General features: G+C 32.8%; 1 protein-coding gene across 1 annotated transcript in view; it reads right to left on the bottom strand.

Annotated features, from left to right (window-relative positions):
- Positions 1-5,116: 5,116 nt before the first annotated feature.
- LOC124540759 (hemicentin-1) overlaps positions 5,117-26,508 on the bottom strand; it is a 476,965-nt gene continuing 455,573 nt past the window's right edge. Inside the window, exons 11-27 of the mRNA XM_047118466.1 lie at positions 22,901-23,079; positions 22,009-22,185; positions 21,254-21,394; positions 20,519-20,627; positions 19,860-20,017; positions 19,657-19,715; positions 19,054-19,221; positions 18,157-18,283; positions 17,601-17,685; positions 15,995-16,197; positions 15,429-15,511; positions 14,380-14,557; positions 13,365-13,499; positions 9,994-10,103; positions 8,462-9,676; positions 7,624-8,360; positions 5,117-5,253 (exon numbers count right to left, since the gene is read on the bottom strand). Of these exons, the coding sequence (XP_046974422.1) occupies positions 7,626-8,360; positions 8,462-9,676; positions 9,994-10,103; positions 13,365-13,499; positions 14,380-14,557; positions 15,429-15,511; positions 15,995-16,197; positions 17,601-17,685; positions 18,157-18,283; positions 19,054-19,221; positions 19,657-19,715; positions 19,860-20,017; positions 20,519-20,627; positions 21,254-21,394; positions 22,009-22,185; positions 22,901-23,079 (3,862 nt within the window). The 3' untranslated portion in view covers positions 5,117-5,253; positions 7,624-7,625. The remainder of the gene's footprint in view (positions 5,254-7,623; positions 8,361-8,461; positions 9,677-9,993; positions 10,104-13,364; positions 13,500-14,379; positions 14,558-15,428; positions 15,512-15,994; positions 16,198-17,600; positions 17,686-18,156; positions 18,284-19,053; positions 19,222-19,656; positions 19,716-19,859; positions 20,018-20,518; positions 20,628-21,253; positions 21,395-22,008; positions 22,186-22,900; positions 23,080-26,508) is intronic.

Raw genomic sequence — 26,508 nt, 5'->3', positions numbered from 1 at the left:
ATAGGTCTCTCCAAGTCCACGACACTGTGGTCTTTCTCCGGCTACTTGCATTCAGCTCCTGCCAGCCGCCTTGCGTATATCGTCACTCCACCGTGCCCGTCTCCACTCTAGAACACGTTTTCCCCAACGGTTGTCGGTTCTACGACAAATATGACCAACCCACTGCCACTTCAGCTTACTAATCTTACTAATCCGGTAAATCATCAGTTAAAACTGATGAACTGCTGCTGAAGCACTAAACCTTCTGTTTCTGTAACTAGAAAATCACGACCCTGCGCACAAGATTTCTTATTTGGTATCTATAGTTTTACCATTATTTTATTTATAGTTTACCTTGTGTAACTACAGGCACAAGGGACATAGCATCTTAGTTCCCAAGGTTGGTGGCGCATTGACGATGTATGGAATAGTTAACATTTCTTACTGCGTCATTGTATATGGGCGACGGTGACCACATACCATCAGGTGGCCCATATGCTCGTCCGCCAACCTATACCATAAAAAATAAAAAAAATATAGTTTACCCTTATTGATATTAGTTAAAGAGGGATAGGAAAGAGGGGGTGAGGGCCCGATTCTTTTTCAATGCGCCGGTATAATTACCAGAGGCTGTTTGGCCCGCGTTAATAATGTTTTTAAGGATGGCACATAAAGCCTATCTGGAATAGAATCCTTCTCTGGTGTCTGAGTGAGACAATAGAGATATCAGCTGGACTGTGATATATGATAGGACTTTATGCAAACCCGTTTTAGTAGGTATCAACTATTCATCAGATGAGTAAGCCAGTGTAACAGGCACAAGACATATCTTAGTTCCAAAGGTTTACTGTGCAATGGAAATATAAGGAATATTACCAATGTCGTAGGGAACCGAAAGCTATTTTATATATAAAGAAAACTTGAGCACAAATCTTCACCACATTTGGCTATTCTTTGAGAATGATTCGTGGACGAAACCGAATCTACATCGTTGACTTCTAGGCAAGATATTGTTACCTTTCTGGGTGGTTGGGTGTAAAGAAACAATATTAGGTTATAAAATTTTTAATGCACAGTAACATAGTATTATAAACAACCAATTACTTAATTTACTAGTTACTTATGTTACTTCTTATAATGATTATTATATAAAATTATGCCAGCTAGACTCAGCGTGGGTCACTTGGGATAAAAGGCAAGCTTGAAAATTCAATGTTACTAATCTAAAATTTAAGGTTGAAAATTAGGCGCCACTGACGAATAAATTAGTTGATGTGGTTTGAAAGAATACACCGTTCGCCAGACCGGTGTAAACGAAATTTATAATATAATTGAAAGGGGGTACATCACCAAAGTTTCCAGCTACACGTGGATACCGACAACGGCTCAGGGAACAGGCCTACCGTCCTTAGAGTTGCACCAGCCGCTATCTGGGCACACTCAACCAGGAACCTGGAGCTGTTCACTCTTAATATTTCCATTCGAGAAGTCCACATGGTGGGTAAATCCGAATAAAAAAAAAAAAAACCTCCTTCTGGAGGTTCAAAGTCCTGCTTACACAAATTGACGATCTCAACTCCGGAGAACCATTTCAAAGGGTCAAATTTTTACGAGTCGGTAAACATGATATAAAGTTCTGTCAAACTTCAAAACTTCATTGTTAATATAAATTCGATATATTCAGTATATCGAATTGGAAGTTTGGAATCGGTGTGAAGCCGATAGTTGCAAAATTCAAAAAGAACGAAATCGAAAGTTCACGAACCTTTGAAAGGTTAACGAGTGTGACCAGTATCACCACCAAAATACCCTTAATGAAAAAGGAATTATATCCATAATTAAATCAGGGAAATAATTTTGGAATAATTATTAAAATTAAGAAAAGCCAAATATGAGGCAAAGTAAATTTATCATAACTAGACTCCGACACCTACATCGAAGAACTAACCTTTAAACTGGAAGACAGCTATTAAATTAATCTGAAACGATGTGAAATGACCTCTAATCAAATTCAACAAATGAATTAGATGATTAAAATCTTATTTTAATAATTGTTTTAATGTACCTTTAAAATAAATGTAATTTATTTTATTAATTAAAATTTTAGAAAATGCCAAGTTGAAGCGTTATACTAGCAACACCGACGTAAATTAAGTGGGAAATGGGTCAATGGCACGGAATTTAGCGAATTGACACTTTTTTGACGTTTTATATAATTTAAAAAAAAAAGTTAAAATTATGAAAATAATTTTTAATGTAACAATATATTAAATACAAATATAATTGTATTTAACTAACACAACTGTATTTTAAAAATATTGAAAAAGAGTAATTACTGAGTTTCTTACCGGTTCTTCTCGGTAGAATCTACTTACCGAATCGGTAGCTTCACTTAATTGTAAAATGTCGATTCAAAAATGCTTGGAATAAACCTACTTGAATAAAGGATATTTTGGTTTTGATATTTCATTTTTTGAATAGCTGGGAATTAATAGACAAATTAGTGTCAACATCATTTGCTGCTGAAGCCCTTAGAGTAATAGTAAAAAAGCTTAATTAAATCTATAACACCTCAGCAGCCTCTACTGGTGACAGGGCTGGTTCGTTCGTATGCCCAGAGGATCGGAATTGCGATTCAACGGGGAAATGCTGCTAACATTCTTCTCACCATTCCACTTATTATTTCATCCTCGTATATATTTAATAATTTAATGTTAATACATATATATATCCCTATATGTATTTATGATAATTTTAATAGATATGTAATCGTCACCTGACTGTAATATTCATATTTCGAAGAAAAATCAGATCTGTGATAAATGCTGCACATATATGGTGAAATAATAAATGAAAGGTAAAAATAACTTCTTAAAAAACAAGCTTTTATTTAGATCCACTAAAAATAAAAAAAATATTTTTTTCTTTAACCATAGGTTTAATTTTAAGGCTATAAAAAAAACTAAAATTATATCCCTTTGATTAAAACAATTTTAAACAAGTCTAATAGACTTATTTATCAGTTTAAGTTAAGTTAATAAAAAAAAAAATTACGTGAAATATTTATTCTCTTTGATAGTTAAACTAATGGCTTAAAAAAATACTTTTATTTTATTTCGCTGATTTAGAGTTTAAAAGGATATTATAATTTTGTTAAATACATTCTATATATTAAATATAATATTAAATATAAAGTTCAAATATTTTTAAGCCCGTTTAATTATTTCTGTAATTAAAAATTATTGTGAGGCTGATTGCTAGTTCAAAAAAATATATTTTTTAAGTAAAATGAAAATAGCAATTAAATACTTAACTTACTTAAAAAAAATCCAATAAAAAACACTAAGGATATATTTAAAAATGGAACAAGTTCTAAAAATGAAACAATATAACAAAATCCATAAATTATTTATTAATACTATCTGACAATATTTTAACAAGTTTCATTATGTACAAAATCTGTTACGTTTTATTTTCACCTAGATTCGCAACGCGGATTGAATTTGACATTTATTATTTATATTTAAATTTAGAATCATTTCTAATTTAAATTTATTTTCAAATGGAATTAATATTTTAATTTAAATTTCGAATATAAAAAAAGTATTATTTTTAAATTGTCGAATTCAATCCGTTCCTTTTAATACTTATTCACTAGTGTGCTGTGTTTTAATAAACAACCGTTAAATTTGAAAATGGAATCAAACATACAAATTTTGTTAAAATAAAATAACGATACCAAAAAAGTATGAACACGTACAAAAATTACACTTACATTTTTATTTACATTAGTAGAATAAATTAAAAAAAAAATTGTTAAGTCTCACAAAATGTTCAAACCGAACGAAATTATATTAAAATTACATTAAAGAATCTCTATCAGAAAACTAACAACAACACCATTTTATGCTCGCAATGTATCCGTTACAAAATAATATTGGCTTGCAGATTTGCCCACTTATTAGGGGAGGGGTTTTGAACCTATTTGATGATGAATTGAGTCGAAGTGTACAAACCAACTCACTTTCTTATTTGCATATATATTTCTTTGAATATCTCAAAAAGATTAGTGTAGAATATCATGTACAATTTTCTTAGTAATTAAATATCAAAATAAAAATGGTAAAACTTTGTCTTGTAAAGTTTTCTGATAGAGTTATATATTTAATATAAAACTTAAATGTTTAAAATTAACAAAAATTCAAAGCGTTCAAAAAATAAATGCCGATTACACTACGGGCCATTATTTCGTATAAACTTATCCGTGAACACAACTACGTTTTGTCGCGCGACTATCGCGCCGCGCTACTCTACTTATGCGATAGAAACATTTTAACTATACATTTAAGTATATTTTACACTAGTTTTTTTACAGAAATGGGTTTAGCTAAATCAACTAGGTTTCCAGAATTCCCGTATGGACGGACGGTGATAAAACTAGCAGTGTTCCCTACTGAAGCTTGCCTACGCTGTTGCGGACTTTTCAACTTAAAGATGTGAATTAAAAATTATTATTTTAAAAAACGAATTCTAGAATTCGAAATTTAAAAAGTTGATTAAATTATTTTTGACAGTTTTTTTTTTTTTATTTTCTAAAGTTTAATTCTTATGCCAAGGCATTATAGATTAAACAAATATCAAATGATTAAATTAATAAATTAAATTTTTTTATTTCACATCCATAAGTAAGAAAGTTAGTAAAGAAAAGTAACTACCCAAGTGTGTCGGGATAATCAAAATTATAAGTGTTGATGGTGGAATTATGTGACATTAAAGTATATGAAAAAACTACATTATTTACAACACCGAGTGAGCTGTACAGAGTGGGGGTCATATTTTTCTTTGTAGATTATAATTTTCGTTTATAAACAGTCTTGATATATTCAAAACAATTTCCAGTACGATCTTTATACCATCGAAGAATACATAATAACTAACAAATTAGTAATATTTCTTGGTCAAGATGTTAATTAGATATAAAACAAAAATAAATTAGTTTCGTAGTTAAATACAAAATTGTTACAATTAATCTAATATTTTTTCTAAATTTCATTTCAAATCAAGACATCGAATTTCAGTGACAAAGACCTATTTGATTAACATTGATCATAGCATATCTTCCTCAGGATGTTCCTTTTCATAGATCTCCTGTAATTTCTGTTGATTTTTGACTTTTTTCATTTGGGCGTATATTGAAGCCGCCTTGTAATTGATTGGCCCGTAATCTTTCATGTCAGCATCTGCATATATGAACTGGTCTTCTATTCTGAAAGGCTGTGAAAAAACATATAATTGAACATCAATTACAATTGAATTATTAATATATAAAAAACTACATGTGGACCCTTTTTATGTCAGGGAGTGTAGACAAAACAAAACTTGGTGGTAGGGCTTTGTGCAAGCCCGTCTGGGTAGGTACCACCCACTCATCAGTTATTTTACCGCTAAACAACAGTAAGCAGTATTGTTGTGTTCCGGTTTGAAGGATGAGTGAGAGTGTAACTACAGGCACAATGGACATAACATCTTAGTTCCCAAGGTTGGTGGCGCATTGACGATGTCAGGAATAGTTAATATTTCTTGCAGCTTCATGGTCTATGGGTGATGGTGACCACTTACCATCAGGTGGCCGATATACTCGTCCGCCAATCTATACCATAAAAAAAACAAAAGGAAGATGGCGCTCGCAGAAAATTGATTATTAATACTTCGATATATTGTTTCGAACGGTCCATCTGCCTTTCATTTTATAATCTGAGATAAGATCTACCACATGTGTGGTAGTGCTGCGAGCAAGGTAGATCGGTGCCATCATAAATTCTTTTGCCAAACAGCAATATATTGTGTTCTGATTTAAGGTACTTAACATCTTAGTTCTCAAGGTTGGTAGTTTTGGCGATGTAAGGAATGGTTAATATTTCTTCACCATTAGCAGTGAATTCTTATCATAAGGAAGCTTACTCAGTATACCTTTAATAAAGAAAAATATACCTACATGACAAAAATTAAAAAAAATATCGTGAATTCGTTTCTAGATACGTCTAGGTTTTAATTCAGTCGTAAAATAATTAATAATAAAATTTTTGAATGTTATTCTAAAATACGTCTTATATTCAGCAGATATTTGCATAAGTTTATTGGATTATAATATTCAAACATGTTAATGAACGAAGAAAGGAAATTTCGGTATTAGATTATTAATTGGTTTATGACAGGAAGACAAAAATATTTAATTACTAATATTTACATAAAAATTGTTATGAAAATGTTTTATATTAGAAACTTTTCCTATGGCCTTAATTATAACTGTAAATAACTATAAAATTATTATTTTTGAAATTATATTTATATAAATTAAAAACAATTTAATTTGTCAGTCAGTGTTTATTTAAATGTACACCAAACCGCATTGGATTAGTGTGGTGGAATATTCCAAACCTTCTTCTCAAAGGAAAAGGCCTTAGCTCAGAAGTGGGAAATTTGTAGGCTGTTTTTGTAAATGAAAATAAAATATATATATTTAAAAAAAAAAACGAGAATTAGTTAAACCACCCTGCGAAGCTATATGATTACAATATAACATATAAACATATACAAAATATAATTAAATACAGCTCGCTTAGCGTTAGATACAGTTAGAGAATGTTTATAAATATTACCTTCTTCTAAAAAATGTACGTGTCGCTCTTGGCAAAGCGTTCCTATAAACAGAAAGACAAACGTCACGTCACCATACATGCTTAATTATTAAAGTTAATAATTGGATAGATTTTTTTTGTAAGAAAGCAAGTCCTATTATATTTAGATTATGTGTGAAGGTTGCTTTATAAGAAGGAACAAACATTTTAACGAAATAATAAGAAATGAACGCATTTTGAGACATTGCTGTCCATTTCATTGGCGTGTCTTATTACAAGACAAAATCAAAATTTAAGTTTGAGGTTTTCTTTGTCGATATTAGTATGCATATACAGTATATGTATATTACGTCTGTCTGCTTAGGAAGTATTCAGTGATATCTATAGTTTGATAGTGACAATTGAAAATTTTACATGATATCAGTATCTAATCAGAAAACACTAGACTGTTTCATAATTCAAATACGTTACACTATAAAGGTTCTACTTTGCTTAATTTCATGGTCTAACATATTTAATTTGTCAAATGAAAATTATAATTCGTAACTTCGTCAAATGTTTGGAAAGGTTTCGATGGGATTTATCCTTATTAAAACTTGTGTTGTTGTTGGAATAATAGGACTCGATATTACCATTGTTCTTCAGCATATAAGAGATGAAAAATATATACTATACAAATAAGACATTTATCGAAATATATAACAAAAATATATAAGAACTTATGGATGAGGAGTTTGAAGTTGTACGTAAAAATTAACCCCAAATGCTGATTGTCAAAATAGTAAACAATTATCTAGATTAGTTTGAATATTATTGTGCTAGAAGCCTTGAAAATTGTGTCCAAAATCATGCATATATTTGACGTACATAATTACTAAGCTATGGACAAAAAATCTGCTGAATTACAGACGAGACTTAGATATTCCAAATCTTTAAAATCAAATACAAATTAACGTAATAACATCATTAGTAACTATTTGTTAGGTCATACAAATCATTGGCTTACCTTTAGACGTCGATTTCATTGAACTTCAGAGTTGCATAGTCGCTTCTCTGTTGACTATTCTTTCTTTGGCTACTCGGTACGTTACTTTTATAACTACTGTTAGTATCTTTATTAGGATTATCGACGTTACCTATAGTATACGTATCGTATAAATGTCTATTTGAATTGACTGTATTCTTAAATTTTAAATTATGATTACCTAAAGCTAAATCTGCGTAAACTAATTTTTTATGCTTAGGCCGTTCGTCCTTTGGGCCCACTGTGTTAAAATTTGTGTTGTAATTGTGTTCGGGACCTAAGTTTCTCGTTGAATTTGATATGTAATTCCCTTTAAGTAGTTGCAAGTATGATTTTCTTTCTGAATCGTTGTATTCTGGTTCTGGGTAATTGGGTTTCTCGTAGTTATCATATACTCCTACACATGATAGCTTTTCTCGCAGACTTTCGGATTTTTTTAATCGATTTAATTTCTGACTATGCTTTTCTCGAGTTCTGTTTAATGTTTTTGTGTAATACTGGGTTTCAGGAGGCTGGTATATCATTGGACCTATCGTGTTGTTGTATGAACGTTCTTGATCTACGGGTATTCTCTTATCTACTCTTATCGGTTGAAAGTAGCAAAAGCTGTGATGTTTTTGTAAAGGTATTTGGAAATTTTTCTTATTTTTTCCTTTCGAACTAAGATTTGTGAAATGATTTCTTTTCTGAAGATATTGCTGCTGTAGTATATTAGTATTCTGGAAATGAGAGGTTAGTTATGTTAGTATGTTAAACATCAAGTATGTTATATGAAGTGATAAATGAAAGAAAAAAACGAAAACATACAAAGCGCTTATACCTGAACGATCTCACTATCATTTGGCAAACTAATTTGTACAGAATTACTACGTTGCACTAAAGTTCTTTTTGGTATCGGTTTTTCCGATAATTTTGGTATTTGTAAAGTTTTATTTGGTACTATCACTTGTTTTATTGGTTGTTTAGCTCGGTTCATCCCTTGCTCATTCAACTGACTTACAACAGACTTAACCAACGAAGTAGACGGTAACATTATTGGTGTGGTTCTCTTTGGCGTAGCTCCAATTATATTGGGCTTTGTAGGACTCTTCTCTTTGTCTATTCTTACTTGATCTTCGTCTGAATTTGTTTGTTCATCATTTATATTCTTTAGACTTAACGTTCTCTTTGGAATGCTTAAAGTATTTTTATTTTCATTTCTTTGAAATCTCGCTTTCGACACATTTTCTTCGGACTTTGAAGACCTCATAGGTGCATCAACTGTGTCGTGTGATTTAGTGTAACCAGTTTTTATTAGTGGCATCGATAAATTAACATAAACATGATCAGACGTCGATGTAGGTTTTATTGGTGACAGTTTAGTTCTTGGAGCTGGGATTGGTCTATTTAATGATGACGTTGAAGCACTAATTTGGTTCACACTTTCTTCGCAAACCTGTATCGAGTCTGTTAAATTTTCAAAATGTTCTACACCACTAATATTAGAATTTATTTTGAGCAGCGATGGAAAGTTTTCGTAAATATTATCTTCGGAATCTATTTTATCATTGTCTGAATCTGAATTGTTTTTGTTATTGTTGATTTCAGTGAAATTTTCTCCATACTCTGTATTGGGATAAAATCTTTCTATATTTCTTTTTCTAACTATTCTCATTGATTGAAACTTGGGTGGTTTTGATTTAAAATTTCTAGTGTTCAATGAGCTAAATTTTTTTCTATCTTGATCTATAGTTTCCTCTTCTATAGTTGGAAACTGCTTTAAATACGACGGTGGCATTGGTGGTAAGTATGGATTAAGTAATACTGTCTGGTGCAAGGGATACATTTGCTGTATTGGCGATAGTACTGGTATTCCATACTGATATTGCGTACTCGAAGGGGTTATAGGGTAACTTATTGAGTTTTGTACGAATGGTGGACATACGATCCGGGGGGTAAATGATGGATTCGTTGTCAATTGTTTTTGCAAGGCTTCGATCCCTTTCGTTGTTTTTTGGTTAGTTTCTACAACTCTAGGTTGTATCGCTTGTACAGGCTGTTATTCATGCCAAAACAAAACATGAAAAAAAAAAAACAAATGCAAATTAATAGAAAAAGCATAAAACAAAAAAATACGAGATCTAATGATTAAATTAAAATAATGAGTTATTAAATTAAATAAATTTTTAAGAAAGAAAAAGAGCTTCAATGTAATTGATATTAATCTTTTTATGATTATTTATTTGACACAACAAGGCGTTATCATCATCTCAAGTTTTAACAGAGAAGGATAATAAAAACTTCTTTTCTTTCTTATGTTTCAATGTTTGTATGTTAAAAATCTGTTGGTTTGGTATTTTTATGTCAACATACTTTATTAGGAGGTTGCTGGAGACCGTGGAACGGCAGGTTCTCGTAGAGACCAGGGTTGTCCGTTCCTAGGTTGCCGTTTGCTGCATTATCTACGCCATTCGTAGGTGGGCCTGAAAGTGTAAACCAAAATTATAAATCAAGAACTATATTTATTATGAATATTTTAACTTCAGAAAGGAGTTTTTTAACACTATATTTATCTAGATTTCCTTCATTAATAATATATAATTTATTTTAAAAAATTATATTGAATAATATTTTATTTAACATTTCGTAAATCTGTACAAACACACGAAATAAATGCCATAAGTGTTTAAAACACTCCACACGTCAATGTTGGCTTCAAGTACAAACAAAAATGTCACGTCAAGTAAAGCATAAACACGTGCATCTACTTACTGTCGCCAGGTTTCTTTCGTTTTCTTGTGACTCTCGGCGGTTCTTTGGTCAGTTCAATTTTACCATTCGTTGTGCAAATTCTATCAGGTCTTTTAAACGATACAACTAAAATCATGCCATCAATCAAAACAAAAAAAAAATTATAAAAGTAATAAAAAGCAATTAAAAGAATTAGGATACACAATGCTCATGCAAAAAAAATATTGTTAAAGTATTTTTGTGCAAAACGTTTTCTCAGAACTAAATTAAACATATCTCGTGATCAATTGAATGTGAAAGCAGTGCGTTAAATATATTCTGATAGTGATGTGTGATCATGTATGAGATGATATTTGTAAGTATGAAACAGGAAAATAAACAATGAAATCATACAAAAAATATGGCTCATAAGGGAACAAAGAAATTAGATGATAGTTCTCAGTGATAAATTTAAAATATAATCTCACACGTCGGTGTTCAATATACCGTTAAATCTTTATGATATCTACCTCCTTCAGTAACAATCACGTTTGGTGTTTCACTTAGAAAAAAAGATCGTATACTTCTTTTTGGTCCGTAGCTTTTGTTTAGAGTCACGAGTGACACAGCCCTTTTATTAGATTTATTAATTTTCTTATACTTTCCACTTTCATCGTCAGAAGAATCACTTTTGCGTCTTAGAGTCTTTAAAATTCCCGTGACAACATTTTGTGTATTCTTTCTAGGTTTCCCGGCCTTTTTAGAATATTCAGGTTTAGGCGTTACCCTTGTTTCTTCATTTCTAGTTCTTTCTAATAATCCCAAGTTATTTTCGTCTGTATTATTATCTGTTTGTGGTCTATTATGTAATCTCGCTTGATTTTTTGGACTGAGCGTATGATTAGAATTTACATGTACTAAAACTCCTGGTTTTAAAGGCCATTTATTTGGCGTCACTACAGTTTGAACCTTATTCGTATCAATTTTAGGTTCATTTTTCTGATTTTCAGAATTTTCTATTCCAGCTTCTTTATTAACTTGGATATTTTCGTCATTTGTGTCTGATTGTATGACGCTAGTTTGTGAATTATTTGATCTTTCATTGATTGTCATTTCTAAATTATGAGGATAGCTCTGTGATTCAACTAGTCTAGTTCTATCTGGTGATTTGGGACTGAATGATAAATTTAAACGCGGTGATAAAGCGGGTAAAGCTTGTGATATAATAGACTGAGCTATGGACACTTCGTTTAGACAGCTACCATCCGGACTGTTTAAAAAAAACATAAAAACAAAATCTTGTTAGGGAGCTGAGATGATTTATAAGTATTTTATGATATATTCATACTGTATTCTGGTTTTAAAACATTCAAAACAAATTATTATTTGGTGTCTTCATCTTATAAAAATTTTAATAAAAAATTTGAATCAGAATACAGAATTAAAAAACCAAAAATATTTATAAAATTAATATAAAAACATTTATATAATGATGTTGATATCATATTATATTCATGATGAAAGTACATAACATACAATAAATATATAAATATTTAATAAATAAACAGTACAAAGAAGATACATAAATAAAACAAGAAGAATGCTTTCCGAAATCTCCATGCAGTGATAAAACTTTTTAACATACTACATTAATTTTATATCTACAAAAACACAAAATTCCCATCAAACACGAAACGGCAGTAATGCAACAGTTCGAAGAAACATAGCAGTAAACAATAAGAAAGCATTCTCCATCTATGAAGAATATAAATATTTGTTAGTATGTATACCTGAAGTATTTATTGTCGTCAGTCTCAAAACATCTGGTGTTAGAGCGGTTAGGAACCTACGCAAGAATAAAAAATTATATAATGATATAAATCCTATCAAAACTGTGTTAATTTGTATAGTATCGATAAAAACATGCATCGTTATCAGATTATGGATGTTAGAAAGCCCTAAAAGGGTTCTAGAGAGGCCGTTGGTCCAAGCATTTAGCTAAATACAGCCGAAAACTCAAACGGTATCGTGCGTTTAAAAATTTCTTGACTCAATGTCTCGTGGTCATGAAAAATTGGAACGCACGATCAGCGACCTTGTATATCCTTGATCACGACTAGACTAAGAGCGAAGTGCGGGCACTATTAGAGGTGACCTTGACGGAGGCATTGACAATGTGTGCCAAGAATCTGCTCGGACCAATGGCGTGGCTGAAAATTTTAATTACAAACAAAGAACTTCAGTATCTAATATATAATACGATACAATGTTAAGTCTACACTACTATAATATTATAATTGAATACATATATAATACTTGTTTTAAATCTGAGGAAAGAACAAAATATGATTATATCTGATATTGAATATATTATGAATGATAACAATATATTGTATGATAAGAATGTATAAGAAATAAAATAACACAATGAACATACAACCAAAACAGATAATAATAATATAGCTTTGGTTCTATGTACATAATTAAGATATATCAATGATCTATTAGCGGGGATAAAATAAATCATTCTCAAATAAGTTATAAATGAAAAAAATAATGGATACTTACTTTTCTCTCTCCTCGAGTTCGACGGGATTATTATCTATAATTATGTTAGTATTCCGTGTTTAGTGTTTAAGAAGGCAGCGACCACGAAAACAAATGAAAAAACAAACGTCAGTAACATCAACAACAATCACAGACATCGTATGAAATTATTATTATATTAAAAGTGATGAATTATGGTAATAAACAAATAGACAACAATGACATATCGAAAACAACAATTAGCTGTAACAACAGTAACTTGACCATGAAATGAGAGCCTGTGAAAAATATTTTTGAAGTAAAATTTTTACTTCATGATTTGAGAAAAATAGTTTAATCTTCTCTCACCTCATCTATCTATTTAAAATAAAAGAAAGAAAAAGTGCCATAACTATAAACAGTCAATCTTTTCGTGGTCAAAGTCATGTTCACAAAATAAGCAATAAACACAAAGTAACGGAACTCACATTTGGACTTAGCGCGCATCCTGCGACAGATGCATATGATGAGTACACATAGTATGACCGTCACCACGAGAACAGCAAGCGCGATACCACCGATCAACATCAACTTCTGTTGGTCACGCCACCACACTTTGGTACCTGATTAGATAAAATACGAATGAGTAACTATTTTACATCCAATCAAATACAAACATAGAATTGTGTGTGAAATATTAAATAGTCTGAAAATATCTGATTCCTAGGCTATTGTCTCTTGTACAATATTCAATTTGCTTTCAGAAAATTAGAATGCGGTGAATTCTTTGATTAGAGTTACATATATGATAATTTATTTTAATTGGTGTTAGTGTCCATTTCTGTACGTGTAAGCAACAGTTTAACGGTATACCCGCGATCTATCGGATGAACTATTTTACAGATCTTAAAGCAACTAAGTTTTAACTAAATTAAAGATTTCGAAACCATTTTAGATCTTGAAAGTCGATTATATTTACAAATCGCTATGTTTGTAATATGTACCTCCTTAAATTAAATCGTTAAATAGATTAGAACAAAGGAGGGAATTGTATAAGGGAATTTATTCAATCCTTTTTTCTATGTACTCACTATAGCTTTCCAAGTTGGCTGCAGGACAAAATCACTCATTAAAAACAATGTCTAACTATATATTTACAATATGATAACAGAACATACCGTGGTATAGATAATAAAACCAATAAATAAATATAAATGTAAATATTAGACAACATCACATACATTACTCTGATCCCAATGTAAGTAGCTAAAGCATTTGTGTTACGGAAAATCAGAAGTAACGACGGTACCACAAACACCCAGACCCAAGACAATATAGAAAACTAATGATAATCTACATCGACTCAGCCGGGAATCGAACCCAGGACCTCAGACGAGCGTACCCATGAAAATCGGTGTACACAATACTTGACCACTGAAGTCGGCAATCAATTAAATTCATAACTAAAAATCTTTTCTAATTCCCATAACATAACTTTCTTACCCATAACGTCTCGCTCACAAGGCCGGGACACTCCCACACTGTTGTTCGCCACGCACAAGTATGTACGGTATACGGACACACGCGCGCTCAGACGCAAGAAGCTCTGCGGTCCGCTCTGCCAGATCTTCTCGTCAGACAAGCTATCGTTGTCGTTCTTCAACTTCCACGAGAACGATACCTAGGAAAACCACATGTATTTACGAACTTTAAAATACTTGGAAAATCACTCATTTCTTTGGGAACATATCACGATATGCTTTACAAATAAATCTTCCAATTTTTTTCCAAATGAACTGTTAACGTATCATGTATTTAAATAGAACTATGTTGCATCATTATGATTCGAATGCGAGTGAGCGAGTGTCTGTAAATATAGATGATGTAAATTTAGACAAGGGACATGACGACTCAGATCGCTTGTTTTGGAACGTTGATATAAAATGATATATTCGTAGTGGAAAGATTGAGAAAGTCATCACTTGTCATTGGATTATGACACGGCCAATACGATACCAAACTTCGATTCACTCAGTGAGTAAATTGGTTGTTTGACTCAGAATCTGTGGTATCTACCTCAATTTTTTTATGGTATAGGTTGGCAGACGAGCACATGGGTCACCTGATGGTAAGTGGTCAGCATAACCCATAGATAATGAAGCTGTAAGAAATATTAACTATTCCATACATCGTCAAAATTGGGAACTAAGATGTTATGTCCTTTGTGCCTGTAGTTACACTGGCTCACTCACCCTTCAAACCGGAACACAACAATACTGAGTACTGTTATTTGGTGGTAGAATAACTGATGAGTGGGTGGTACCTACCCAGACGGGCTAGCAGAAAATCTTACCACCAAGTAAATATTACCAAAAGTATTTACTTACCATAAAATGGGTTAAAAGTAACTTACTTGTATACAATACAATTTTAAATCGTCATTTCAAAACTATTTTAAGTGAAGCTACTACCGGTTCGGAAAGTAGATTCTACCGAGAAGAACCGGCAAGAAAATCAGTAGTTATACTTTTTTGATGTTAATGAAAACTTACCTCTGAAGGATTAGCGTGCGCTGTGCAAACTAAGACTTGATCGCCTTCCATCTCTATTTGCTTTATTCCACACTCCGGTATAACTGGAAAAAATTATAGGAGTGACGATTAAACGTATGGATTATTGAAATCAATTATTAAGTAACAATAACAGTCTATAAATTTCCCAGTATTGGGCTAAGGCCTCTCATTTTAGAGGAGAAGGTTTGGAACATATTCAATCACACTGTTCCAATACGGGGTTAGTAAAATACACATGTGGCAGAATTTCTATGAAATTAGACACATGAATCCTCACGAGGTTTTCCTTAACAGCCGAGCATGAGATGAATTATAAATACCAATTAAGCACATGAATATTCAGTGATTCACATAAACCAGCAATCATCAGTTAAGATGATGTTCTAAACATTGTGCATGTCCCAAGCTTTATTAAGTTTTAACAACATGATATCTGCAGCATATTTAGATTTATTGACGTACGTTACAGGTTTCGATTAAAACGTTTCAAGGTCATTTACAAGGTCACATATCGGCATTTATCAAGGTCACATATCGGCACTCACACATGACGTCGAGTAACACGGTGGTGTTGACGGCGCCGTGGCGGTTGTAGGCCTCGCACACGTAGCGGCCGGCGTGCGCGCGCGCGGCGGCGGGCAGCAGCAGCGTACTGGATGTGGACAGCGCCGCGCTCGCGTTGTGCGCACGCGCCGCGCTCTTCGACGCGCGCTCGCGCCGCCACGCGTAGTTAGGCATCGGGAAACCGCTAGCGACCACGTATAGCGATTTATAATAATACGTACTCATGATATATTGATGATATTGTTTATGCACTATTAATAGAAACAATCTTTATTAACATAAGAATTAACAACATTAAATGCTTAAATATATATATACAAATATGAACTAAAACTAGTTACTGTATAAATCTTGAATTAATGATATTGTATATTCACTAGAAGTAAGGATAAACTTATAACGCCAAGTTTCCGACTCCGCAAAGTCAATAAATCCTTCTCGGGGCAAGGTATCCGTTTCTATAATAAAATTCCGCAGAAATTTTTAACTTTGCCGTTTAGTAAATTCAAATCGTTTGTAAAAAATACATTGGTAGAAAAAGCATATTATTCGATACAATATTTTGTAGATGATAAAAAAGCGTGGAGTTAATACCTGTTGACTTCCAAGCAGGATACATTTATTGAAATAATTGTATTTAATTAACATGACAATGTATTTTTTAAATGTTAAAAAAGAGTAACTACTGAGTTTCTTGCCGGTTCTTCTCGGTAGAATCTACTTTCCGAACCGGTGGTAGCTTCACTTAATTGTAAAATGACGATTCAAAAGTGCTTATAAAAGCCTACTTGAATAAAGTTTATTTTGATTTTGATAATGCGATAGCAGACAGAGTGGATTTGTTTTGTTGCATCCTGAGTGAACTCACAATAATTGTTGCTTGGAATATATCATATACAATTTAGTATTATATATATTATTATAACATGGATAGATGTTTTAATTTTTTTTTTTAAAGTGCTGTAATATCGAATTAAGGTACTAAAATCCTGTAATGATATTTATACAGTGTGGCATTAAATAAATAAATAAAATCTTTCCTGACTTTGTTTCAGTTTTATATTGGAGTTACATTGTTACTTCTTACGTAGAATATATAATATCAATGTGATCTAATACAGCTGCAATGGTTTTATATATGCATTGATTCATAGGATGGAACAATGCTAGATAAAACTACTGCATAGCATTCCTTTGTAAAAAAATATAAATAAATAAATATAGGACAACATCACATACATTACTCTGATCCCAACGTAAGTAGCTAACGCACTTGTGTTATGGAATATCAGAAGTAACGATGGTACCACAAACACCCAGACCCAAGACAACATAGAAAACTAATGATAATCTACATCGACTCAGCCGGGAATCGAACCCGGGACCTCGGAGTGGCGTACCCATAAAAATCGGTGTACACACCACTCAACCACGGAGGTCGTCAAATATAAATATATAACTAACTCAGCTCGAAACTGAAGATATATATCTATGTGTATGTTGCTGTTGAACTTTATGGTCTCTACATCGTCACTGGGTAGAATACTCGCGCGGTTAAGAAGGTTGAAAGTTAAAATATTTTCTTACTTGGCTGAGCATACGACTTTCGCTGGTATTTCGTTTTCGATGACTGACACGACGCTCGGTGTGACTGTTATGTTCTCTGGTTCATCTGTAACATTGACATTATTAAAGTGTACATGATAGTAACTGGAACTTCATCGACTTATAAATCTGACTTGAATAAATAATTTGTATTAATGATTTTTTTTTAGTGGTAATCAATCATATACCGCATAAAATATTAGTCTATCAACTGAATATAACATTAAAACAACTTCATATATTTTCTTAATAATAAAAGGTATTTTGAAGTTACATATACTCTATATTCGTCTGATTGTGTTACGGTATCATTCAAGTAAAGTCATTATTATAGGTAATGTTGTTATTATGTTCTGTCACTTCACGTGATATATGTCGACTGTGTGTGTGTGTGTGTGTGTGTGTGTGTGCGTTCGTGCGTGCGTGCGTGCGTGTGTGTGTTTGTGTGTGTGTGAGTGTGTGTGTGTGTGTGTGTGTGTGTGTGTGTGTGTGTGTGTGTGTGTGTGTAATTGACTAGTATCTACTAGTGTGTACTGACATTCGACAGCGAAGTTGGTGGTGCTGGTGACGGGCGGGCCGGCGTCGTTGCGCGACGAGCGGCACGCGTAACGCGCGGAGTCGCCGCGGGACAGCACGCCGCCCGGCCACGCTGACATGTTCCAGTGCTGCGACAGGACAGGTTACCACAGGATAGGTTAATTGTTGGTGAATGTTCTTTACTGATTTTGTCAATGGCAGCAAATCCCAAAGGAGAAGCTACCTAGCACATATTATAGTGCACAAATAAAAGTACACAGTAAATTCTGAAGGAATTAACTGTGTGACTTGATAAGTCTGGAATGATTTCAGACGCAGGACTAAACACTTTACCGAGGCACGGGAGTGCATATATTTCAAATTAACTGACTGCGGCTGTTACTTAAAATTTTTCAAAAACCCATATTTTTACCTGACCTGGATCTTAACCTTTGTACTGTTTCTTAATTTATTGAGCTACTAGACCAAGATGGCAGTAAATATACACTAACATTACTAAGATGTAAAATTTGTATGTTTGCAAGGGGAAACCACACAATGATAAGATTTTTATATCATTTTTATTAAAAAACTGCACCCGTGCCAAGCCTAGTTGCTCGGCTAGTTGTAAATATTTTTATACTCCCGGAATAAGTCCAAAAATTATTGTATTTGATTATTAATTAAGTATAATCACCCATAATCGACATTTCTCCTGCTAAGCCTATTTGGGTTCATCGTGATTATAGAAAGAAACCTGCTCGGATGCTTGTTCCTAGAGAAAGGAGTCTTCCCATAATAATCCTTGATAAATGTGTCGATTCTAAGATATCCATCAATTGAAATATAATAGTTTCCGTAGTGAAGGGCAAAAATGATAATTGAATAAAGAACTCCTATCAAATAAACGTAGTCTTACCAAAGTAGATTCTGTGGCCTCAAAGTCATTTCTATTGACTTGAGGTTCTATTTTCCTTTCCACGACGTAATACTTGTCTGTTTTCTCTGGATCTATGCGTTGGCCATCTTTGAGCCATTCCACAGTACACAGTGGAGCACACTCCACTGTACACGATAGCGATATATTCTGTAATAAATTTTCATACAGGTAAAAAATATTATAATCACTAAAACAAAATAAATCAATTAATAAAGGAGTTTACTTCTAACGCACATATGTTTATGTTTTTAAGTATTTTTCGTATGCAAGATTTTAAATTAACATGGTTATTTCTATTACTATATATATTTAAAACTGGATAGTAACCAAGGTTTTATTTTTATTTGGTGAATACGAAACAGTCTAGTGAACAAGGCATTCATAGGTAATATCGAAACATCGAGCTTCACCAAAAAACATACTAAATATCCCGTTTTAAATAATTTTAGTATTTTTGTATGCTTTTGTGTTTTTTAAAAATTTTTATTTTTATAAATACACTTTTAAATGATTAAACTGTAAAACTACATTGGAGTTAAACTTTAAATAAATAATTAATTAATAATATTAAATGAAACTTACCTGAGATTTATACAAAGCTCCGCTATAGTGGTTCATGGCGTATTTGAAACTTGGTGGTGCTGGAACATAAAAGTATGATACGTTTATATGTATTTAGCTAAATCCATGACTACTTACGCTAAAGTACTATTGATTCCACAAAATACGGTCAGTTACCTTTAAGGTAAGAGTCAATTATAATTTACCTGATAAACATTACTTACCTAAGACATCGATATTGACTATTGCCTGCGGCCCGTCTCCGCCCGAGTTGATTCCTCTGCACGAGAAGTTGGTACGGTGGTCGAGAGTAACTGGATCGATGGTCCAGTTCTGAGACACAATGTCGCTGATCGCACGACTGCCTCGAAGCCAGCGGAACCTACACGGACGTACTTATATTAATAACAATGCTTAATATATTCAGATAATAATGAATACATAAATATTGGACAACATCACATACATTACTTATGTCTATATACATCTGTATGATTCCAATGGAAGTAGCTCAAGCACTTGTGGTTTGGAAACTCAGAAGTAACGACATCAAAAATACGCAGACCCAAGATAACATAGAAAACTAATGAACTTTTTCTACATCAACTCGGCCGGTAATCGAATCGGGATCTCGCAATGGCGTACTCGTGAAAACTGTACAGCACTGTACACACTACTGGACCACGGAGGTCGTCATCTTTGAATTACAAGCTTAATGGTCTCCTATGATAGCGCACCATATACGCAGGTCTGATAGAATAATGTAATTGATCGAACTCGTAGTCCATCAGATTCAAAATTTTCGAGTATTAAGATACGTTGAAACATCATATTAATGACCTATCTTTCAACATGGACTCATGAGATCATTGTTAAATTATACCTGTGTGTTTCCGGTCGTCCCTTTTCTTGTATGCTGCAGCTGAGAACGAGAGACTTCCCTTTGATAACTCGCCATGGAGAGTATGTCAATTTTGCCGGTCCGGGAGGATCTGAGAAAATTTTAGCGTCCCTTTTAATCTTTTAAGATAAGATGATTTAGCAAACGAGCACCATTTTATCTTACAAGTGTTCAATTGTTACATACAGTTTTCAGTTTTAAAGGAAAATATTGACAAGTGAAATGCATTGTGCTCATTTTTTTGACAAATAGTAGAAAATACTTTGTTCAATTCTAGGTCTTAACTGATGACTGACTAATTTATTTTGTTTTGCTTTCTTTACAAATTATAAATACATTGCAAGCACCTAAACACTTAGAGTTTCTTCATAATGAGTTGAGTTCTTGGTGGTAGGGCTTTGTGCAAGCCCGTCTGGGTAGGTACCACCCACTCATCAGTTATTCTACCACCAAATGACAGTACTCAGTATTGTTGTGTTCCGGTTTGAAGGGTGAGTGAGCCGGTGTACAGGCACAAGGGACATAACATCTTAGTTTTCAAGGTTGGTGGCACATTGACGATGTAAGGAATAGTTAATATTTCATACAGCTTCATTGTCTATGTGTGATGGTGACCACTGACCATCATGTGGCCCATATGCTTGTTCGCCAACCTATACCATAAAACAAGTCCAATAGTTTAATTAATCCACTTTAATATATTGATATATGACTTACAATTAACAACAAGCTCCGTCTTTTCACTCTCGTTACCCCAACCAGCGTAGTTCTTTCCCTTGCAAGAGTAGTTTCCATGGAAACTCTTGGTGGTGTCCTGGAGGAGTAGCATTGATGGGTCCACTTCATTGCAAAGAGCATCTGTAATGGTAATCATCATATTTATTAGATAGAGTAAATTGAAGATTTTAAATTAACATGGTTATTTTTATTATTAAAGTTATTAATTTCGGGATATGTACCATGTTTTTTATTTTTGTTCGGTGGAGCTCGATATTTCGACATTGTCTACGAATGTCTTGTTCACGAGACTACTCCAACGAACAAAAATAAAAAACATGGTAAATATACCGAAATTAATAACTTTAAGAGTAAATTGAAGTTAAGGAATTTTAGTCAAAACCGTCCAGCGCTTCTCGTTAATAGTTTGAGTAGATACATTATTATCACATGGGTAATTTATTTAGGAATTATAGAAGCTCAATAATATCATGTAAACTACATTTGAATTGTACTGGTACTTCCAGTAAAATGACAAAAAAATAATAATATTTGTATAATCTCATATTTAATTTCCATGTGTGTTCCCAAATTTTAAGTAGGTTAACGCACAAAGGTAGACGAAAATATCGAACATTTGATTATTATGTAAGATTCAGTCAGTTCGTGGCAGTTGATGATAGGACCCAGGACTGATAAAAAGGGTAAGCGTTCAATACTCCAATATCAAAAAATTATAAATTTATTTTTCTCACCGTCAGTGCCATTACACTCTGGCAGATGTTTCAGCACTTCGCCGTCCAGATACCATATGACTTCATCCAGGATTGAAGGGTTTCCAGTCACCACCTCGCACGTGAGTGTCACGTTCTTGTGGTCAGTTTCCAAGATGGGGCTTGGTGAGCTCATGATAAGGCGGACTTGAGGCTTAACTATAAAATAGTAAAAAAAGATTAAGTTTAGAAATTATTTCAATTTGGACATATTTTGTAAGGGCAGCTTATTAGTGTCACGATACTAGGAAAAGATAACTTATTATCAATCTACGTTTAACTAAAATTGTTTCTTTAATTCCAATAACTAATTAGGCTTTTTGAACAATTTCCAATTTGATAATCCGTTCTATTCAATGAGACATATCAGCCATTCTTCCTTTCGAAGTAATATGTTATAACAACAACATCTCAAATTTAATTTTAAGCAGTCTTAAAATGTAGAAAGAAAGAGAAAAAAAGAAGGTTCCCAATTAGTCGGAAACTTTTCTTATTTATATTTATGACATATAATTAAATAAAGAAAATATAATAAATAATAAATATGAGATAACATCACATACATTACTCTGATCCCAATGTAAGTAGCTTAAGCACTTGAGTTATGGAAAATCAGAAGTAACGAAGGTACCACAAACACCCAGTCCCAAAACAACATAGAAAACTAATGATAATCTATATCGAACCGGCCGGGAATCGAACCCGGAACCTGGGAGTGGCGTACCCTTGAAAACCGGTGTACACACCACTCGACCACGGAGGTCGTCAAATATATCGTCATAAAAGGCAACTTACTACCTAAATTTGAACTTTTGCAGTTGCGTTGCAGAGCCTTTAGTTAGTGTGACTATTGTCCATATTTGGTAATACTTACATAGTACATTAACACTGATCGTTTCGTTCGTTGTGCCATTTCCGACCGTATTAGCAAGCGATGCGGTATAATTTCCCATGTCGTCACCGCTGGCGTCGAGGATGATGAGAGAGTGCTGGTCGATGGTACCGCCCTGGTAGTGTGAATTGTTGACGTTCACCTTTTTACCGTCGCGAAACCTGAAAATGAGAATGACGATTGTTTGAATTAACTATTTAAACGTAAAGTACGTGGAGTAGATTTTTTTTCTAATGTTGTTAATTATTCAAGCTTATTAACAAAATTTTATCTTAAAGCATCGTTAAATATTTGGTATAAAAATGTTTGGTCGTTGTTACGGATTTTTTCATAAAGTCATAGGAGTTATACTAAACGATGCCTTTACATCATAATTGTTGATATTACTGAGTGTTCACAGAATATTCCGTTAAACAATAATACTTAGTATTGTTGAGTTCAGATTTGAAGGATGTTGCAAGTGAAACTACAGATACAAGGGACATTTCATTAGTTAGTTGTGCCTTGTCAATCTAATTGATAATCACTTGACTCTGTATTTAGATGTACATCAATTATTATTTTTGTGAATTAAATTTGTTTCATAAGATTTTGGTTCACAATATTTTGAAGTAAGTTTTACTATTTCAGTGAGATTTACTTTTACACAGCGTAGACAAATAAAAGGCATACACGTAGAACGAACAATATTAAGAGGAAATAATGATCACCTAACATACAAATTCAGATTTATCTAACTTCTAGTTGTTAGGCGGCGTTGCTCGCGTTTTAGGGTGTTGGTTATCAGGAGTTAGGCAAAAAAGTAGCCTATGTCCTTCCTTACAAATTTGCTTCATTGCTTCATTGCCAAATTTCTTTGAATTTTGTTCAACGGTTTGGTCGTGAAAGATCGACAGACAGACAGAGTTACTTTCACATTTATAATATTAATACAGATCTGTCACGTTAAGAGCTAATTAACGTGTAACCCAAATCAAATCATTTTTTTTTGTTGATATAAATTTTACAAGTACTAAAATCAAGTTAATTAACAAACAGCCATATATGTAAATAACAATCGAGCATCAGAAATATTTTGTTATTTGGTGTGGTCTAGTGTATCGAATCAAATGAAAATTTCTATTTGTGTTACACAAAGCGGGTTTCCAACTTTCACCGCAATTTTTGAGTTCGAACGAAAAACGAATTTCATTCGGATTATTTGATTTCATCTTAAGATATTTGTAGCAAGAATTGTTAGTAGAAAAATTGAAACCAATTCAATGAGTTTTTAGTTTAAAATCAAATAAAAGTAATGTAATTAAATTTTAAGGTACATAATCTACATAGTTCGGTTTTAAATTATTTAAGTAAGAAACTTTACGTTTTGTTTGTTGGTATACATTTATAAAAAGTAGAAATTATATAGTTAGCTATGTTTGTTTGACTTTAAAACTTGAGGCCCATTCGTCATTGGACAATTATTCCCTAGAATTGTAAAAGATATGATATTTTGGACTTAGGAATCAGTATTTGTCAGATATCATTTAACACTTAAGAGAGGATCACTGATTGTTAAAAATTAAAGGTTTTTCAGACAACCTTCACAATACATCATAAGCAGAAAAGTTAGCTTCGATAAATTCTCTTCGTATGCAAATAACGAGATTAAGACCATTTCCAACTTTCCGATAATTAATTACAAACCCTAGACTCGGGATGAGTCGTTGTATGACACGTCATATTAATTGGAAATCGTTCCAATCGCTTCTAAATCAAAATCAATAATACTTTATTCGAGTAGGCTTTTACACGCACTTTTGAGTCTTTAATTAACAAGGTTATTTTATCAAGCTGCCGCCGTTTGAGAAGTTTGATATAATTGAGGGAAATTTGCAAGAAATTTAATCGTAACTCCGAGCCAAGATTGCCCAGTGGTTAGGTTCAAACCCAGGCGAGCACCGCTGAATATTCATGTGCTTAATTTTTGTTTATAATTCATCTCGTGCTCGGTGTTTAAGGAAAACATCGTGAGGAAACCTGCATGTGTCTAATTTCATAGAAATTCTGCCACACGGTTATTCCGACAACCCGCATTTGGAACAGCGTAGTGGAATATGTTCCAAGCCTTCTTCTCAAATGGGATATGTTAACTTAATAGCAGTGGGAAATTTACGGGCCGTTTTTTTATTGTTGTTGTAGTCGTTACTCTTTATTAATCAAAATCAAATTACATGTAAAAATCATATACAATTATAGTTATGCTTTGTCGAATATTGGTACAGTATAACATAGTTTATTACTCATTTTTTAACATTAATTTGAATTCTGAAATATAATCGAAAATAATGCCCTGTGATTATAATAGTACTGACTTCATCTTTGTCACGAATTCTTGGTGATTTATTAAACACTTAATTATATTATGTAACGATATATTATAGAACACAGATGATCATTAAATAAGGAGCACTCACTAATCCCTCACTATGATAGTTTGACGAGACGGGAAATTCGATACACTAGCGAAAACCCTAGGGTTTGAATATTATATTTGTGTATAAGAAATATATTACTGGGTGGTAGGGCTTTGTGCAAGCCCGCCTAAACAACATTACGCAGTATTGTTGTGTTACGGTTTAAAGGGTAAGTGAGCCAGTGTAACTACAGGTGCAAGGAACATAGCATCTTAGTTCCCAAGGTTGGTGTCACATTGACAATGTAAGGAATAGTTTATATCTCTTATAGCATCTTTGTCTATGGGTGATGGTGACTTACCATCAGGTGGCCCATATGCTCGTCACCTAAAATTTTACGCTTTCCCTTATAAAATTTAATATTAAATATTCATTAGTTTCAAAGAAAATATATGAATAATAGGATTCTTTGAATAAAATAATTACGATAAGCTAAAGTTCTTCAGTATCTCAAATAAGAGGCTGATATGCAATTATCTTTCTTACAGAATATGTTATAAACTTGCTATGTTGAACTTAGTTTTATTGCGATATAATTATTTTATGATAAGGGTTCCGTATGTTTAATTTTTATGGAACAACGTTAGACTGAGATCTGATCCTAATGTAAGTAGCTAAAGCACTCAGAAGTAAAGACGGTACCACTAACAACCAGACCCAAGACCACGGAGGTACGTCAAAACATACAATATATGTACATCAAGAGACCGACCAATATTCGTTTATAAATAGTACGAGTGTATCTCCACATATTTTCTGCTCTTTCTTTTCTTGTATCTTATCAAAGATTTGATTTATGTGATTTTGCTGAATATGCATATAAATGCTTGGCATCGAATTATTGAAGGGCAATTTGAAAAACTCTACCAATTCTGATGGTTCTTGATGGTCGATGGGTGGATCTTCACTGATTTGGGAGTTTGTCTTTATTCAAGCACCTCCAAAAGCACATATAAGATACAAATATATTTGTTTGGAGTCGTTGTAAACGACTGTTACCCCAAATTACTGTAGAACAAAACCCGTTATATAACAGTTTTGGTCATAATATAGTGATGTCCGAATTTGGCTACAATTTAATTATTTTTCAGATAGATTCTTATTTAATAGACAAGGATCTCTAAAACATAACTA

This window comes from Vanessa cardui, chromosome 26 (assembly GCF_905220365.1).
Source record: "Vanessa cardui chromosome 26, ilVanCard2.1, whole genome shotgun sequence".
Taxonomy (NCBI): domain Eukaryota; kingdom Metazoa; phylum Arthropoda; class Insecta; order Lepidoptera; family Nymphalidae; genus Vanessa; species Vanessa cardui.
This window is presented reverse-complemented; position numbering and strand designations above follow the sequence as displayed.